Raw genomic sequence first — 19,833 nt, 5'->3', positions numbered from 1 at the left:
AGAGATTGGCATCAATCTCATGAATATCTGTGAAGTTTTAAATTTAATTCCATTTTTCGATATGTAAAATGGTAGTTTGCTGCTTTCCGATCTGAATGCATGGTAACCAGTTTTATGGAAATAGTGTTCTGTTATTGAGTTTCGTTATTGAATTTTAGGTGTGCGAAAAATCTGCTTTTTGCATTGCCTATTTTTGCTTTGACCTTTTTATATTCTCTTTCGATAAAAAACATTTTAATCAACACAACATTTACCTATATTAAATTATCGGGTATAAAATGACGGGAGTTAGGCTGTTATTAATTATTAATAAACGTGAATAATTCAAAAGCTATCAAGTATACGAATAAATAAAGTGGAGCAGCTGTTAATTGTAATCAGAGACCAGAATTTTGGCGCAATCATTACAGTAAAGGTAACATTCCATTTCCGACTGCAGCTGGTCTACTGCTCCGAAACTACTAGTGTAGTAAATGAAGAAAGTTGTTGTATGGAGACCAATGCATTAATTTCTCAGTCGTTGAAATTTTGCTTGGTTATTGTATAGTATGAGCCGAAACTAACATACAAATATCAAAAAAAAAAAAAACACTCCTAAGTTAGGTATTTATACGTAAAAATACAAATCTGTTTATATATTGAACCGAGTAATTCCTCCGTCCAAAATTATTTTACCAAATAAGTTATTTGTATCAGTATGTGATACTATAAAAAAATCTAAAACTTTTGTGAAACATGAGAATATTTTTTTATGATAATTCCTTTTTTGACGCTCATTTTCATCGGAAAATTGCTCTGCCATTTTTTCCTTCTTATATGATCTTAGAATATAATTTGGCGTAGTGGGTAAGAAAATCCAAAAAAAAATGCATACCCAAGTTTATGTAAGTATTTTAGAACTATTAAAAACTGAGAGTGGAAAATTTCTCAGCCTGATTTCTTTTTAAATATATACTAAGTAGTCACGTATATACTTAAATCCAAAATATCCAAAAGAAATATCATCCCTTGTACACCCTGCTCCCTATACACTGCTCCCGATATCTTTAGTTTTTAATACGCTCGTCGTTTTTTGGATGTTTTTATAGTTGAATGGAAAGAAAACTGTGAACTTAATTCAATAAATAAAACGGATAGAGAAATTTTCCACAGGGAGTATAAAGGCAATTTCTGAAAAAAAGTATAGTTACATGGTAACTTTTTTAGATTTTCAATTTGTAGGTATAAATCGGCAATAAAATGGCATTCCAGTGAAAAAATTAGACCGAGCAATTTTCCGGTCCAAGATACGCCAAAAAATTATATTTTGTTAATATTGGTATTTCTGCGGGGATAAATTTTTTGATATTTCATATATTGTTGCAATACGTTACATGAATATGTCCGGAGAAGAAAGTTTAAACGGAGCATTTTTCCGTAAAAAGATATTAACGATTTAAGACTTCAGGTATTTACTTAAATCCTATTATTATTATTCTTTGGAAATTTATACAATACTTTTTATTTATTAACTAGCTGTGCCCGCGGCTCCGCCCGCGTGGAATTCGGTCTGTGTCAGTAAGCGGCTAATTTCTAATCCTAATTTCTCTCCCTCTCCCCTGGAGGCGGAACTTGAAGTAAAGTTGACAGATGGATATGCTAGAGGCCTGTAGTCCAGATAAAATATTTTACAATTAGGTACCACTAAATAAAACTACACTCAAAAATCAATAGTTTTTTTCGCCCTTATTCAAATTTTACACGTGATTTAAACGACAGAGTAGTAAGTAGTTGTATATCGGACGATACAGTAAGGTATACGCGCGCGAGCGAAAGCGAAGCGGCCTGCCTGGCTAGAGCGCCACCCACTCACCGTGGTCTTCTACAGACTCCTGAGGAAGACCACGTGCCCCTTGTAACCCAATGCGTTGCGAGACTTTCGCGAATGATTCGATTTTTTTCGGGAAGGCATGGTAATGCGTATAAAATGCGAGTCCCAAATCGTTTGACTCCGCAAACGACCAGTGCCGGATTAAGATATTTTGATGCCCTAAGCATTTCTAGACCATGGTGCCCCCTCTCCCTAGGGTCATCGAGATTACATTGAATTTTTTTGGTAAGTTGAGTGACGTTCATTGCCGCATTACAGCTGAGAATGGAAATCAGTCACATCATTTTATCACGAAAATTGACAGTGCTGCAGCAGTAACATTGCAACAGAGTAATGCTGCTGTAGTCGCCATATCTTAGAAAGTGATTGAAAACGCGAGCGAAGCGAGCGCGAACATTTTTCGATATAAAAACGCAATTTGATAGACAGTTGTACATTTTTACGTTTAGTATGGAAATCAGTCTCATAATTTTATCACGAAAATTGACAGTGTTGCAGCAGTAATGTTACAACAGAGTAATGCTGCTGTAGTCGCCAAATCTTAGAAAGTTATTGAAAACGCGAGCGAAGCGAGCGCGAAAATTTTTCGATATAAAAACGCAATTTGATAGACAGTTGTACATTTTTACGTTTAGTATGGAAGTCAGTCTCATAATTTTATCACGAAAATTATAAGACTGCACTGCACTGGTGGCCTAGCGGTAAGAGCGTGCGACTTTCAATCTGGAGGTCGCGGGTTCAAACCCCGGCTCGTACCAATGAGTTTTTCGGAATTTATGTACGAATTATCATTTGATATTTACCAGTTGCTTTTCGGTGAAGGAAAACATCGTGAGGAAACCGGCTACTAATCCCAATAAGGCCTAGTTTCCCCTCTGGGTTGGAAGGTCAGATGGCAGTCGCTTTCGTAAAAACTTGTGCCTATGTCAAATCATGGGATTAGTTGTCAAGCGGACCCCAGGCTCCCATGAGCCGTGGCAAAATGCCGGGATAACGCGAGGAAGAAGAAGAATTTTATCACGAAAATTGACAATGCTGCAGCAGTAATGTTGCAACAGAGTAATGCTCCTGCAGTCGCCATATCTTAGAAAGTAATAAAAAAATTTTTCGATATAAAAACGCAATTTGATAGACAGTTGTACATTTTTTCTTTTAGTATGGAAATCAGTCACATTATTTTATCACGAAAATTGACAGTGTTGCAGCAGTAATGTTACAACAGAGTAATGCTGCTGCAGCCGAATGTCACCTTTATCATATCTCATAATGTAATTGTAAACGCGAGCGAAGCGAGCGCGAAAATTTTTCGATATAAAAAACGCAATTTGATAGACAGTTGTACATTTTTACTTTTAGTCCCAACCAGGCGCGAATCCAGGATTTCATACAGAGAAGGGATGGGACAGTTTTCTATGAGCCTAGCTTCGCATAGGGCTCGATATTTAAGAGTCTCAGCGAGGTTGTTTTCATACAGAAAAGATGCAAGAAAGCAGAGCTTGGAATTGACCAAGTTAATTGAATTGGCGAAGTGTGAGCAAGGCAGAAGGCCCAGCTGCGAAAGAGGAAAGCTTGGATTTGGATCCACGCCCAAGTGTAATTAAGGCAGAAGATCAACTTTTCCATAAGGCAGAAGACCTCGCATAAGACCTTACGCCGAACTGCAAAAGAGTGGCTTGAAATCGAATCTATGCATGTAATCACGACTCTTCTACTGGCTCTTTGGCTTCACTCGAAAGCGCTACTTGATAGGATGCTTTTAGTTTTCGGCTTTCACGGGGCCCCTTATAACACTTTGACAGTTAGGTCTCAGGATCGCGGCTAAGGAGCAACTCGGCTTGGCCGACAAATCTGGCGTGCAAGAGAGCAAAATTCGCTATAAAATCGGTAACCTATGTCGGATAAATCGGCTGGCCGCAAGCCCGAAAGCAAGGTTTTTTTTCCATGACTTTAAGGGCCTCCGCGTAAGGTCAAATCGAAAGCCTACGTTGGAGATGTTCTTACGTACCCTCACTCTCTTACTTGATCCCTACGACCCTTCGTTATAAGATGGGTACTTGTACACGTATAAAAGTTTCATGTAGGTCCACGACGACTGCAATGCTGCTGCAGCCTGCGCGTTTTTTTTGCCTACGGTTTTGGTGCCCCCTAAACGTGGTGCCCTAAGCAAGTGCTTATTTTGCTTAAAAGGGTTAATCCGGCACTGCAAATGACAGAGGTTAATGTTTTTTTTCTGAAAGTACCCACCTTCGTGGCCATTATTAAGTGCTTAAATGAGGGGATACCTACGTATGAATATGGATTTGATATGGGTGCGATATAATTACGATTAGGTATAATTCATAATAGAGATAATTTATAATTTTAAATAATTATGCAATTATACGCGTGTTGATATGTGTGTTTATTTTACCACTACGTAACTATGTAAACTCATTTTTAATTTTCTTGATTACTTCATGTTTACTCAGTTCCCCAAAAGATGGCACTGTGCAATGAGGGGCAATTAATTTACTGTCGTTTAATTTTGTTGTATTATTAGTTTATTAAATCTACATAATTATTCAATTATTTTTGTTGATATCCGTACCCCCTCTGAAACTTAGAGTTAATTTGGCAAAATCTTTCCTCGGTGGCTTATTCATGTCACAAAGTATTAAATTCAGCGCCATCTGTTAGTTTATCAGGGTACTCAATAGTGGCAGCACATATTTGAAATAAGTTTGCCCCTCCTTCCTAAGTAGCGCCATAAGATTCAGGGGCAAACTTAAGTCAATCGAGTGTTGTGGCTACCCCCCCCTTTTAGGGGTTGAATTTTTATAGCCTATAACCTGGCCGGGAATTTTCTCGACAGATTAGTAAAGTTTTTATCAAAATCCGTTCAGCCGTTTTCACGTGATGCGCGTTCAAATAAACAGACAAACAGATAAACAGATAAACAGACAAACAGACAAAAATTCTAAAAACTTTTGGAACGTGTTCTGTTATCGATTCTAAGTATCCCCAGCCAACTTTTTTTCAAATATCTTCCATGTACAGACTATCGACCGTCTTCAGCTTTATTATATGTATATGTATAGATACTTTATCATACTGTAAAGTTTTTTCTGGCTGAGGAATTACTGCGGGGTCCACTACCTTTATTTACTACACTATACTGCATCGGCCTGAAACGTCGGTGTGGAATACGTAAGACGTAGCATTGACCAAATAATTAATGCCCGTCGATATCTGACACTCAACACTCCGATTTTAATTCAGTCTTACACTAGGATAGTCACGGCAATAAATACGTTAAAGGAGTTTAGTATACTTATATGGGCATGGTTATTTTTATTTAAGTTGTGCTCGGTTTTGAGGCTCAAGTAGACAGTGTAAGAACTAGCAGGCGAATTTAGTTACATTGCCGACTACTAAGTTGCAATTAATTCAACACCAACAGCCTAAATATACCGCAATGTAACGAAACTTGCATACGAGTTTTCGCACTTCTAATTAGCTAGTTTAACTACTTGAACAAGTTTTCAGGTTGGCACTTTGCTCATACTTGCCGCAGCACCAGAATGAATGAAAACATTTATTTTCAGGCAACTATTGGCCCATAGATAAATACCTTAAAACTAGGATACATATTATTACAAAATATATCATGTTGCGATTCCCGCTCCATAAGGCCGTGGAAGTGCGAAAGAGATTTAAGACCTGACTTGCCACTAAATTTTGCGGCAACTATATTTAAACATATAAATGTTTCAGGTAAAATAACACCGGGCCTGCCAACACCACAAGTGCCCCCGTTCCACACGACGGTCGGGAACGTCACCGTCTCCGCGGGCGGCATGCTGGCGCAGCTCGGCTCTGGGTTGCTGGTCGTCCCTCTAGTGGGGATCATCTCTAATGTTGCCATCGCTAAGGCATTTTGTAAGTTGCTATGTCCCATCACGGAACAATGGTATTCCGGACCTTTGGGAGGCGTGCGGGCAGCCGAAACCGACACCGAGGGGATGCTGCCCTTGCCCGTGTTATGGGACGCACGCAGAGGCAGCACCCGCGGGTGTAAGGACTATTGATAGTTGATGGAATCTAAAATGAACTAGGTTATTGGGGGAAAACGATGGACTAGTACTGAGTTAAGATAAAAAGTTTCTAATATTATTAGTTTCTAAATAAAAGGTGAGCTTCCTTTAGTGTGTTCCTGAACTTAAGGTAATTCTTCACTTACCTGTAGTTTTATGTTACGTTTGATAACACAGTTATTTGGTTACTTGTGAACTCTATTGCAATAAGATATAAAAAACAATAAAAGGATGTTACTAAAAATATTTGCAGTGCTCGTATCTCATGTGACAATCCCCGGATCCAGTTAAAACTGTTAAAAGTCTGTAAATGAAAATAATCATTATTCTTGTACAACAATATATTGTATATTATCTTTGGCGATAACTGGGGCCCATTTCTCGAACGATATTAGACTAATATTACTAGTGTATTGTCATGACAACCCATACGATTTGACAGTTCGTGGACTAATAATATTAGTCTAATACCTTTTTAGAAATGGGCCCCTGGGTCACAATTTTATTAGTTCAGGCTTACCTCTGTCAAATTTATAAAAATAAGAGATTTCTACTACGATTTAAAAATATAATATCTACCTACTTACATTTTGCAACTTCGTGTGAATTTTCGTACAATGTAGCTCTATTTATATACATATTTTGCTTCGAAACAGATGAAGAATAAGTAGATTTAACTTTGCCAACAAGTCTCACAGGCTCAGATCAGAGCACTTAGCTTTTGAATTTGCTGTCTAGTATTTTACCTTGATGGTCGTAAAAATATTACCTACAGAGGGAATTATTCATCAGTATATCCATGTATATCTTACTGGTGTTTTTTATGTTTATTTTCCTAAAATGTATCTAAGTAAAGAATTTCTCTTAAAGTAGGTGGTAATGTGGGGCGGAATAGATATGAATATAAATAAACTAGATTTTATGATATGATGGAGTCTTTTCACCCAACTGCATGACGCAAATAAGGGTATTTATTTATTATGTGTATCGTGAATCACGTAAAATGTTGAATTGAGAATGAACTTTTAACACTTTCCGAAAATATTAAATTTCTCTATTCTCCCATGTCTAAGTTTTAATGGCTGAGATAGGGTTAGACCAAGAAAAGTCTGCAGCAATTTTGATAGCCCACTCAGTGCAAGTGTTATTTTAAACGTCAAACATCTTTGAAATTATGACGTATAAATAACACTTGCACTACGTGGGCTATCCAAATCGCTGCAGACTTTTCTTGGTCTGACTCACAAACTAATCTTATTCCAATAATTTCAGCAAACGGCAAAACGCTGGACGCAACACAAGAGATCATAGCTCTCGGCGTTTGCAATGTGGTGGGTGCTTTCTTCCGCTCTTTCCCCGTTAACGGTTCCTTCACTCGAAGTGCCGTGAGCGACGCTTCGGGCGTACGCACCCCCGCCGCTGGATTCGTTACCGGTGAGTAAAAACCAGAAGTAACTACACGGATCAGGCGATCAAAATGGTGTAAACATGACATCATGACATGGCAATTTCTTTGACTCCTTTCCCGTGAATGGTTATTTTAATCGGAGTGCCGTTTTATTTATAGGTGTATTAAAACCACAAGTACTTAACTACACGCACCATGCGTGTATGTGTGAGCAGGTTCAATTAAATAGATGTTTTTTGTCGATTCAGTTTTTGGATTTTTTTCAAAATGGCCAATAAATAGGGGTGCACGAGGTCTACAGCTCGCAGAGTTAAGTTTACATGTACATTAATATTTACATACATTAAATTAATAAACATCATTAAACACACAAACTGTTGCATTTTGCTCGTTCAAAATTCGTATGCTGTTGAATAAATTGCTGCACAGATAACCTTTGTATTGGATTCTCGCTGCACCAATTTGTAAATGTTAAACATGTTAACAATACATTTGCTGAATCCAGATGCGAATTTCTCTGATCATTTCGTACGTAATTTATTTTCAATGATAAATTGGATGAATAAAAGTTTTTGATATTGTTGTATTTAAATTGTACGCGAGGCATCGTAAACACGCCAATATACCGTTTTACAATTTATTTATTTATTTAAAATTTAAATCAGGCAACAAGGCCCATATTACAAATACCTTACAGACTAACATACATATATATATTTATGAAACACACGCCGAAAATATAGAAATAAAGGGCAGATACAGATGGACTGCAGTTTGTATGGGAACTGCACGTCGACTGCACCCCAACTGCAACGTTGGTGTGCAGTTCCCATACAAGTTGAAGTCAGGTTGCAGTTCATCTGTACCGGCCCAAAATGTCTTCAAATACAATGGATTCCGTCTTAGTTAACTTTGCACCGGCTTAAATCGAATAAAGTGAGCTCCTGTGAGTGATGTTCATAATCATAATAATCATAATAATTTATTTAATAAACCAATTTATACGTCATTAATAAGTTCTGTAATAGTTATTTAAGTAGGTATGTATTTATCTATGTAAGTATGTATATCGCCACCTAGTACCTAAAGTACAAGCTTTGCTTAGTTTGAGGCGAGGGCGATCAGTGTAAGATTGTCCCCAAATATTTATTTATAAAACATGCTAACGGTTTAAAAAACAGAAGCCAAAACTTAGTTCATAGTTTTGCGTAGAACTCGTCGCGACGACGTGAACTCGGAACTTCATAAATCATAAATACCGCATCATACTTTACGTCCCGGCGCCCCATGTGGTTTTAAAGTGCTCAGACATTCAAAGAATTTATTTGTTCTGCATACGTTTATTACAAGATGGAAAAACTAATATGACGCTCGAATACCTACAGGTTTTTAATATGTTATTATTGCTGGTGAACTTAAGCTTAAACCTACATTTAGAATTTAGTAGCTACTTACTAAAGATTACCTAATTAATAGTATACCGGCTAATATAGATATCGTTGTACGTCTTTGTACATAATGCGATCACTCTGGTTCTCAAAAGTTGGCATAAAATATGCCAGTCTCAACCATAAGGTCTAGCTTCTATGTGAAGTCAACCTTATCGACAACCGACACAGTGGTACCTTTTGGTTGAAAACGTCACAAATATGGTGCTGTATAGCGGCATCACCTTGCCTCTTAAACGATGGGCAAGAGTTTACTTAGACACATCTTAGCAATCAATGCATTTTTGGTAGCTACCAAATATTAGACACAACTGTAGCCGCCGTGTAGGTCAGGATGTCGACGACTCAAATAAAAAGCTTCAATTCTTAGTGAGCTGATATGATTTTCCAAAGTACTGGTTTACAAGGATTCTTGACTAAACCGTTAAATGTAGAAGTGGTGTGGTTATTGTATGGAGGCTGATGAGAGAGTGATTTGCAATATGTGATCAGTACAAAAGGTGGTTTAAACTTGGGTGCCTCTAATTGGCCGCGATACAGAGTATGTGGAGCGCTCCTATTGGTGCTTTAGAAAAAGCTTCCAAATACTAGCCGAGCCCGACAGCTGCGTTTAGCTACTGCATTAGGAATGTATTAAGAGTTTATACAAATAAAAGGTTGCGTTCGCAACACAACTAAATAAATTGTTTTCTTTTTGCAGGAATAATAGTGCTATTGACTCTGGCACTACTAACCCCGTACTTCTACTTCATCCCTCGGGCAGCCCTGTCCGCCGTGATCGTGTGCGCCGTGCTACATATGGTCGACATCGACATCATTAAGAAACTGTGGAGGTCCAGCCGTGAGTATTGATCATAATAGGCCCGATTTTTATTGTTTTATAAATTTTTAGGGTTCCGTACCTCAAAAGGAAAAAACGGAACCCTTATAGGACCACTCGTGCGTCTGTCTGTCTGTCTGTCTGTCCGTCTGTCACAGCCCATTTTCTCCAAAAGTACTGGACCAATTAAGTTGAAATTTGGTACACACATGTAAATTCGTGACCCAAAGACGGACATCTTACGTAAACAAATGAATTTTAAACACGGAGGCCACTTTTGGGGGGTAAATGAGAAAATTAAAAAATAATGTTTTTTAAACTATATCGTGTTACATATCAAATGAAAGAGCTCATTTTGAGAAGCGCAAATATATATTTTTTGTAATTTTAAAATAAATAGTTTAGAAATTATTTAAGAAAATAGCCAATAAATGACCATTCCCCCCCCTTTATCTCCGAATCTACTGGGTCTAAAATTTTGAAAAAAATATACAAAATACTTCTTTACCTATAGATGACAGGAAAACCTATTAGAAATATGCAGTCAAGCGTGAGTCGGACTAATTACTTAGTTTTTGATCCGACCCCTACGGGTTTATTAAAGGCAATTCAATCGCGTTTCACATACAAGGTGGTCCAAACCTTGACGTACAAATTTTTTTTTAGATTCGTCACGATGTTAGCCGATATTTAGCAGTTTTCGAGTTATGAATTTTTTAACTTTTGTTAAGAAATTCCGGGGTGAAGCTTTGCTTTGCTTTTATGCCTACTAGGTAATTATTGTTGGTGGTATTTGCACTGATAACACGAAATAGCGATGGGGAAGTGACCCCATAAAATAACAGTAGGTATTGGAGCAGGTAAAAATTAACCCTTTGTAGATAACAACCCGTCGCGACGCGGGTCCAGTTAAGATAATGAATAAGTTAAGCAAAATGATGCTTGGTCAATCACATGGCACAATATTAATTTCTCGTGGTAATTTCTGTTTGATTAACGTTAGGAATAACAAGAGGATTTTATTTAATGAATTACTAATTTGGAAACTTTCCACCTCAGTTCCTTTGACCGGCGACTCTGTCAAATTAGACTATTAAGTATCACTATTTTACCTTTTTAAAAACTTAGGGTCTAGCAGTTTCTACAATAACCATAAGTCCTTGAAAATGCTTGTATTTTTATTTATTTAGGTAAGCGCAAAGTCTAAGCTTGACATGCTTGAACGTAAAATTTTGTCGTTTCCTTTTTTTTCCAACTCACAACAGCCAAGTGAAGTTGCTGATTTTTTTAGCAACTGCGCCGTTTGTCAAGGATTATGTTACAAAAAGAAACATTCAAAAAACTTCAAGTTTTTTTTTAAATAAATTAATTGCTTCATCCCGGAATTTCTTAACAAAAGTTAAAACTTTAAAAAATCATAACTCGAAAACTATGAAAAATCGGCTGACGTACATGGGGTATATTCTGATAGCCCACGACGTGAGGAATCTAAAAAAAATTGGATGTCAATAAAAAACAATGTTAAAACTTGGATAATGTACGGAACCCTTGGAACGCGAGTCCGACTCGCACTTGGCCGGATTTTTAGGGTTCGGCCGTATCTCATGAACCGTGATAGCTAGGCAGTTGAAATTTTCACAGATGATGTTAACAAAAAATACTAAAAACAGAATAAAATAAATATTTAAACGGGTTGATGATGTTGTATTTTTTGGGATATAATATATCCCGCCTAGAATGGGGAGCTCTTCAAACCGAATTTCATCCATCATTTCAATATAACGGAAAAAACCGGCCAAGTGCGAGTCGGACTCGTACACGAAGGGTTCCGTACCACTACACAAAAAACGGCAAAAAAATCATTATTATTATACGAAATCACAACTTGACCCAATATGTAATTTTCCGTTGAGTTACCTACGAAAATACCAGACTTTTTCGCAACTTAATGGAAGATTTTTAGGACATACATTTTAAGACCGACTAAATCTGAAATCTAAAAAAAAATCGACAACAAAATATAAATCGGCTCAATGTATTAATATTTGTACTTAGTTAAGGTATTACATATTTATACATGTTAATAAAAGATACCAGGAGGTATTTTAATTATTTTTATTTATTCAAACAAAATTTATACAGTCTGACACTATTAACCCTGTCCCTACAATTTAGAGTTAACTTATTATCTAAGGTACACTACACAATTGTATCTTAGGTCCCTTTTATTGATTTAATCTTAAAGATAAAAGTCTTCCTTTGATAATTAAATAGCAATTACCTCCAATAATCAATTACTTTTATGGTGGTAGTCATTTTTAACAAGGAAGCTGGAAAACTGTCATTCTTCCGGAGTTTGATTACGTCTGGCCAAATGTATAAACATTAGAATAATTTAATTGCTATATTCAAATAGCCTATATAACGCTGATTCTAACAATATGTGCTTTAATATTCTTTAAAACATAGAAAAGCTTAACTCGACGATTTTGTAAAATTTTCCTAATCTGCGCTGACCACCCACCGGGGCCCCGCCACTTGACTACTTTTCGCGTTTTCGCTGGCGCCACTGGAAGGGATAATGTCCTTAGTACCTAGTAGCTTTCAAAGTTACAGCCCTTAAATATAAACGGACTACATTTTGATTTTATAGCATTTAATTTAATAGATGCAGCTTGGGCCAGCACTTTATTCTTTTCTACAAAAACAACAGACTGTCCACACTGATCCAACTTATTGAATTTTAAACAAATCTTTTTGTTTACGGAACAAAAAGCAAATATTATTCTTATCCCAAATAAAGAGGTCAACCCTGGGACTACCGCGATGAAAGTCGATGATAACAAGGGCTGTCCTAACTAAACATTAGCCCGAAGCAAACAAAACACTGTCAATCTCAAAACCTGAGTTTCAACCCTGTTTCTAATAAATATCAGTAGTACCAGGCGTGGCTCACTCCGCGATTTCGTCGCTTTGCTACAGGTAGCTAAAAGTACATCCGTTCCACCCCAATTTTGGGGAAATCCATAAGCCGCGCGTGGCGCTGTCGCCACCTAGCGGCCATATCTGTGCTGATCGTAACAGACGCGTTTTGTTAGAGAGTGAGTCTTCTGTACCTAGTACTATTATTTATTCTGTGGTAGTACATATTACAATATCTGACTACGATATAAACACAATAGGTATACCTACTTACAGACCTCACTGGCTTGTACCAATGAGTTTTTTGGAACTCTGTACAAAATGATATTTACCAGTCGCTTTTCGGTGAAGGAAAACATCGTGAGGAAACCGGACTAATCCCAATAACGCCTAGTTTACTCTTTAGGTTCGAAGGTCAGATGGTAGTCGCTTACTTATAAACTAGTCCTACTTCTTGGGATTAGTTGCCAAGCGGACCCCAGGCTCCGTGAGCCGTGGCAAAAAAACTGGGATAACGCGAGGAAGATGATGATGATAACTACTTACAGTAGAATTTTTCCCAAAATTATTCATTCGACTTCTTATTTGGGCCCTCACCATAGTATATATTCAGGAACAAATCAACAAGTTATGGTTACTTATACAGAAATTAAGACAAAGTTTCGTCGTTCTCAGAAACTTACATCTTCCATTTGTCAACAGGACTAGATATAATCCCATTGCTGGGTACATTTGTGTGCTGCCTTGCGCTCGGTATAGAGATCGGTTTGACCTGTGGAGTGATCATCGATAACTTACATCTTTCATTTGTCAACAGGACTAGATATAATCCCATTGCTGGGTACATTTGTGTGCTGCCTTGCGCTCGGTATAGAGATCGGTTTGACCTGTGGAGTGATCATCGATAACTTACATCTTTCATTTGTCAACAGGACTAGATATAATCCCATTGCTGGGTACATTTGTGTGCTGCCTTGCGCTCGGTATAGAGATCGGTTTGACCTGTGGAGTGATCATCGATAACTTACATCTTTCATTTGTCAACAGGACTAGATATAATCCCATTGCTGGGTACATTTGTGTGCTGCCTTGCGCTCGGGATAGAGATCGGTTTGACCTGTGGAGTGATCATCGATAACTTACATCTTTCATTTGTCAACAGGACTAGATATAATCCCATTGCTGGGTACATTTGTGTGCTGCCTTGCGCTCGGTATAGAGATCGGTTTGACCTGTGGAGTGATCATCGATAACTTACATCTTTCATTTGTCAACAGGACTAGATATAATCCCATTGCTGGGTACATTTGTGTGCTGCCTTGCGCTCGGGATAGAGATCGGTCTGATCTGCGGCGTGGGCATCGACGTCCTTTTGCTCTTGTACTACAACTCCCGACCACCTCTCGACGTGAAATATATTGAGGTATTAATTTATTATCTTTAACACTTTATAGAGTACACACTTAAATAGTATACACCAACAATGAGCACCCTATAACATCATCTTTTTGTATATTTTTCTCATGTAAAATTTTTAGGACTTTAAAGAGGCGATGAGGCTTGAATCGTGTATTATTTTCAAATGTGGGCCAACTGCAACTTTGCCTAAACATATGGGAATCTAGGACAATTTTTTAATTTAATTTTTTAATAAGCGATGTTTTCCAGTCTTCTTTTATTGTAAACCTAATTAATCTCGTGTCACGAGATTGATCATACATTCTCATATATTCCTACTTATTTTATTAACATTTTCGATTTGTCGACTAGATTGGTATAATCCCTTGTTGCCTCATTGCTCGTCCCCTGAGCACGCCTCATGCTCGGTGTAGAGATCAGTGTGTCGATAAACATACGTGGGTAAAAGGAACCACATTATCGGTTGTAGATAAGGTTTATTTTAAATTGAAGCTTCATAGAAATAGCACCTTATTGACAACCGACGATAAGTACCCTCTTGATTGAAAACGGCACATATTATGAACTACATTATTTATATTTCAGGAAGAAAATCTCCCACCACATTATTCTATACACCCAGTGGGCAATCTCCATTTTGCTGGAGCGGAAAAAGTGAGATTAAAGCTCTCTTCGCTGAAAAATGATAATAAAGCGACATTAAAGCAACTAACTATCGTACCTGGAGCTAATGACAGTGTTTTGTCAAACGGAGCTGGGAGCCAGTGCAATGGCGGTGCAAGTAATGCGACAGGAAGAGATATTGCTGGCCGGACGTCGAATGTACTTGTGATACATTGCGACTGTTTGTATAGATTAGACTATACATTTTTACAGGTTTGTAATGTTTGCATCTATATTATGAGATTTCTTTTAGATACTATTTATATTATGTATTATTCGATTTCCTAAAATAGTTAAAAATGTTTTTGGAGATTAGTTAATTTATTAAACTTTAAAGTGATGAAGTTAAGTTTAAGTTTAAGATTTAAGATTTAAGAGTTAAAGTTTAAGATACAGTTAGGTGAATAAAAATGAGGGTAGCAAAATTTGCTTAACCCTCTTTCCTTGAAACCCTCGTAAGGTTCAAGATTCCACTTTTCTAAGCACTCGCTACGCTCGTGGTCCAGTTTAGGTGTCTTTCGCTTGCTCGGGTATCAAAATTAGCACGAGGAGTCAAACAAAAACTTTGCCCCCCTTGTGAAATAAATAAATATTAGAGGCTATAATTGAACATGCAATGCACTTACCGCAACGCAAACCCCTACGTCAAATCCCGATGCTGCTATGTTGACGCACACACCGCAAACTCGGTTAAAATACCTGCCCTATTAGATTGGTATTCCGTACATTATTGTTTACAATGTGTAGTGTATTATGTATATATTGATGTAATTAAAAACATATCTACTGGTTCCTTATTTATGAGAAATGATGTGCATTTTCAGTACAGTTTTAAGAATACTATGAAGTATTTGAACAAATTAAATTATTTTTTCAGAAAATATTTTAATTTGTCTTTATCAAGTAGAAACACTACTATATAAATTATAAACTGAAATAAATGTCATATACTAAGAAAAAGTGACCAAGGCCTCCAGTGCCCCAGGCTGGAATCGAACCAGCGTCCTCTGCTATCGCGGCAGGTGCCTGAACCACTCGGCCACCGGGCCACAGCGACATTAGTCAAATTTTCCAAGTATATGCACTTCCTACTGAAGGCTTGTGGCGCCCCCTAGCCATCTCTAAGGTAGAACAGTATGGTTCGAACCTTCTATCTGGATCATTCTCATGATGATACCGAGCTAGCGAGAGAGATGGCGCTGCCAATCAATACTATGAAGTATTTGAACAAATTAAATTATTTTTTCAGAAAATATTTTAATTTGTCTTTATCAAGTAGAAACACTACTATATAAATTATAAACTGAAATAAATGTCATATACTAAGAAAAAGTGACCAAGGCCTCCAGTGCCCCACTCTGTGTACTTTTTCTTAGTATATGACATTTATTTCAGTTTTAAGAAGTTACATTATGTCGTATTAAATATCATAGAAAAACGAATTAATTTCAGCGCCTGTCAGACGAACGCAAGATCGGATGAAAGTAGTATATTATTAGGTTAATTGAATTAAATTACTTATAGCTTCAGTGTGTTTAGTTCGTTCATCAAACATAATTAACTTTGATATACTATTTCTGCTTAATTATTGAGTAGTTAGTGAATTATTAAACGCGGTTGGGTTTGAAAATAAAACAAACAGTGCAAAATCATTACGATAGTTTGTGAAAAATATGTATGTATATTGGAACCTATTTAATTCATAATTTTCCAGAGTATGAAGATGTTAGTGACAGAGTGGTCACGCAGTGGACTCGTGGTGTGGTGCGACGCGCGTCCTCTAGTGAGAGATCAGCTAAGAGCTGTTCTACCTGACGCCGTGTTCTGTGATACTCAGCAGTTACCAGTAGTTCTTGCAGGTAATTGACTTACATGTATAAAAATTTTGTGTCAAAGTGGTCACGCAGTGAACTCGTGGTGTGGTACGCTGCGCGGCCATTCGTGAGAGAACAGCTAAGGGCTGTTCTATATGACGCCGTGTTCTGTGATACACAGCAGTTACCAGTAGTTCTTGCAGGTAATTGACTTACATGTATAAAAATTTTGTGACAAAGTGGTCACGCAGTGAACTCGTGGTGTGGTGCGACTCGCGTCCTCTAGTGAGAGATCAGCTAAGAGCTGTTCTACCTGACGCCGTGTTCTATGATACACAGCAGTTACCAGTAGTTCTTGCAGGTAATTAACTTACATGTATAAACATTTAGTGACAGAGTGGTCACGCAGTGGACGCGTGGTGTGGTACGCTGCGCGGCCGCTCGTGAGAGAACAGCTAAGGGCTGTTCTATGTGACGCCGTGTTCTGTGATACACAGCAGTTACCAGTAGTTCTTGCAGGTAATTGACTTACATGTATAAACATTTAGTGACAGAGTGGTCACGCAGTGGACGCATGGTGTGGTGCGACGCGCGGCTGCTCGTGAGAGAACAGCTAAGGGCTGTTCTATGTGACGCCGTGTTCTGTGATACACAGCAGTTACCAGTAGTTCTTGCAGGTAATTGATGCATGTATAAAAATTTAGTGACAGAGTGGTCACGCAGCGGACGCGTAGTGTGGTGTGACGAGCGGCTGCTTCTGAGGGCTGTTCTACATGACGCCGTGTTCTGTGATACACAGCAGTTATGTACCAGTGATTCTTGCAGGTAATGGACTTACCTATATTTAAGCGGGTTACTTACGCTTTAAGAGTCACACGAACTTGCTGCCAAAAAGCCGCTCCTATGCAATCGAAGTTAAGCACTCGTTTAAAAAATGATATGTTTAAATTTCGCAAAATTTTGCATGAACATTTGCGTAACATGTCTGGTACTTACCAACTAGTTTTCAGTTTACATTGTCAGTTTCCATTTGCAGCAGCAATGTCGCGCCGCAATACTGAAGCAGTAAAGCTGGTCTGAATCCAAATGGTACCTTTAGCTTTCTATCTAAATGAAATCTACAAAAAGATTGCCAAACAAATTAATATAAAAGCATTCTTCAGTTGTTACAGTTCAATAAATAAATCAACACTGTTTCATTTTTATTTAAATTGAATGTTGAAATTCGCCACTCTAAATACAATAACGTCAGTCCGTCCTTTGCTCTTCACAATATTGGAATTTTAAAACATTCGCGTTGCTTTGTTGGAATTACCTACAATATTTTGCGGTGTGTCCATTTTCACATGATGTTATTGTAATATATAAAACATCATATCGGGTTTTAAGGGCCGATTTTTTTGTTGTCTATTTTTTTCTCGTCAGATTCGATAGGTATAAATTGCTGAATAGACAGGGTAATTCTGTACAACATTAGCGCAATTTCACCGTATGTTCTACAAAATCTTCCTTTGAATTACGAAAACGTATGGTATTTTCATACTCAACGGAATTTTACATGCCTACTCGTAATTTTTTCGGGACAAGTTGTGATTTCGTATATATTGCGCTCAGAATGAAGAGCTCTTCAAGGCAGCCAAATTTTGAACAAAATAAAAATTTGCCATTATTATGAAGAAACCTACTGTTTAACTCATATGTAAAAAAAATGCTTTTAAGCTGTTTTATTGCAAAGGCTCCGCCTAAGAACGTACTATTATTTTTCCCACATTTTCAGTATAGTCCAGGTCAAAGGTAACACCCCTGCATAGAGGTTTGTATGCAGGGGTGGTACCTTTTCTCTGCAGCTGACTGCACGTGCAGATTAAAGTTCTTTGATGATATAATAAATACAATTAAATAATTGAATTGTGTACAATTTGTTGCAGACGCTCGCTCATCAGGCGACCACTCGGGCGTTAGTGATACTCAACTTTAGTGCTTCGTCTAGCTAAATGTCAAGTTAGATCATAAATAACATTGTGTTGTGCTGTGACCTGTACAATTTTATCGTATACTTATATGAATTTTGAATTATAACCAGTGATCTAGTGGCTGAACCTAACATCATGGGGGAGTCTAAAGCTCACAGACTCCGTTGGTTGGGCCATCTTGAGAGAATGGATGAAGATCAGAAACGTGAAAAGAGCGTACCTGGGCCGCCCTATTGGACTCCCCAGCAGGCCTAGCACATGATTGGCGCGACAGTATCTCGCGGCGAGATAGACTACCCGTCTTTTTCTAAGTGTGTTAATAAAAGAGGGACGGGTAGTCTATCTCGCCGCGAGATACTGTTGCGCCAATCATGTGCTAGCCCGGCAGGTATCGCTGGGGCGACATGGTGGAGGCGGATCTGCGCGAACTTCTAGTCAACATATGGCGGTCGCACAGGACCGAGAAAAGTGGCGCTGCCTTGTGTCGGAGGCCAAGTCTCATTTTGGGTCGCTGAGCCAACGGAGTAAGTATGTAAGTACAACCAGTGACCATTAGCGTTAGGAAATATTATGCTCAGAATGTTATTAATTTAAGGAATCTTTAGAAAAATGCAAGGTAACGTTAGGATGTCCGCTGCGTTACTGATGCAACATTATTGCAACGGCGTTGATATCACGGTTGATATTGACGCTGTATCTGTCAATTTCCTTGATAAAATGTATGAAGTTCACCGTCGCATTATCGTCACGATTATGACGTTCAATCAGTCACTCATTTTACTAAGGAAATAGAGTCGGTCCATAAAAAGTCTGCAGCGGATTTGATAGCCCACGCAGTGCAAGTGTCATTTATACGTCATAATTTCATAGAAGTTTGACGTTTAAAATAACACTTGCACTGCGAGGGCTATCAAATCCGCTGCAGACTATTCTTGGTCTGACTCTAGACAGAATACAGCGCCTGCGTCAAGGTCGCAGTGGTAACGTCGCAACAGTAACGCAGCTGCTGTCAACTCGAATGTCACTTTTACCGTACCCAATAGTTAAGGATTTTGAAGTCTAATTTCTGGTTGTGAATTATAAGCATCTACACCGATCAGTGATTAATATTACAGGTTATATAGTTACCATAGTATTATACGTGAAAAATTTCGGGAACGTGATTTTATTGACAGTGATGCAATCTGTGACCTGATGATTCATAAGATTTTTTTTAATGAATAGGTTTATTACATAAGTATGTGTTGAGTTTGATGAATTTAATAAATATAAGATAGGTATTAGGTACCTATAAATATTTTATAAAGGTCCATGAAATATTAGGCTAAATTAGATACCAATCAAATTAAAGCTTTATAATTTGATACGAATACGATAAAGTGATACTGATTTTTTTCTCGTAAGCTAGTTGTAGAGCTTATAG

The 19,833-nt window shown here is 37.8% G+C and overlaps 1 protein-coding gene across 1 annotated transcript in view; it reads left to right on the top strand.

The window, feature by feature from the left end:
- The window catches only part of LOC134791292 (sodium-independent sulfate anion transporter-like), a 65,605-nt gene extending 46,391 nt beyond the window's left edge, over window positions 1–19,214 (top strand). Inside the window, exons 6-12 of the mRNA XM_063762295.1 lie at window positions 5,624–5,788; window positions 7,216–7,377; window positions 9,500–9,640; window positions 13,819–13,964; window positions 14,546–14,836; window positions 16,338–16,482; window positions 18,366–19,214. Of these exons, the coding sequence (XP_063618365.1) occupies window positions 5,624–5,788; window positions 7,216–7,377; window positions 9,500–9,640; window positions 13,819–13,964; window positions 14,546–14,836; window positions 16,338–16,482; window positions 18,366–18,415 (1,100 nt within the window). The 3' untranslated portion in view covers window positions 18,416–19,214. The remainder of the gene's footprint in view (window positions 1–5,623; window positions 5,789–7,215; window positions 7,378–9,499; window positions 9,641–13,818; window positions 13,965–14,545; window positions 14,837–16,337; window positions 16,483–18,365) is intronic.
- Window positions 19,215–19,833: the final 619 nt, after the last annotated feature.

The sequence above is a fragment of the Cydia splendana genome, chromosome 6 (genome assembly GCF_910591565.1).
Source record: "Cydia splendana chromosome 6, ilCydSple1.2, whole genome shotgun sequence".
NCBI classification, from domain to species: Eukaryota; Metazoa; Arthropoda; class Insecta; order Lepidoptera; family Tortricidae; genus Cydia; species Cydia splendana.
This window is presented reverse-complemented; position numbering and strand designations above follow the sequence as displayed.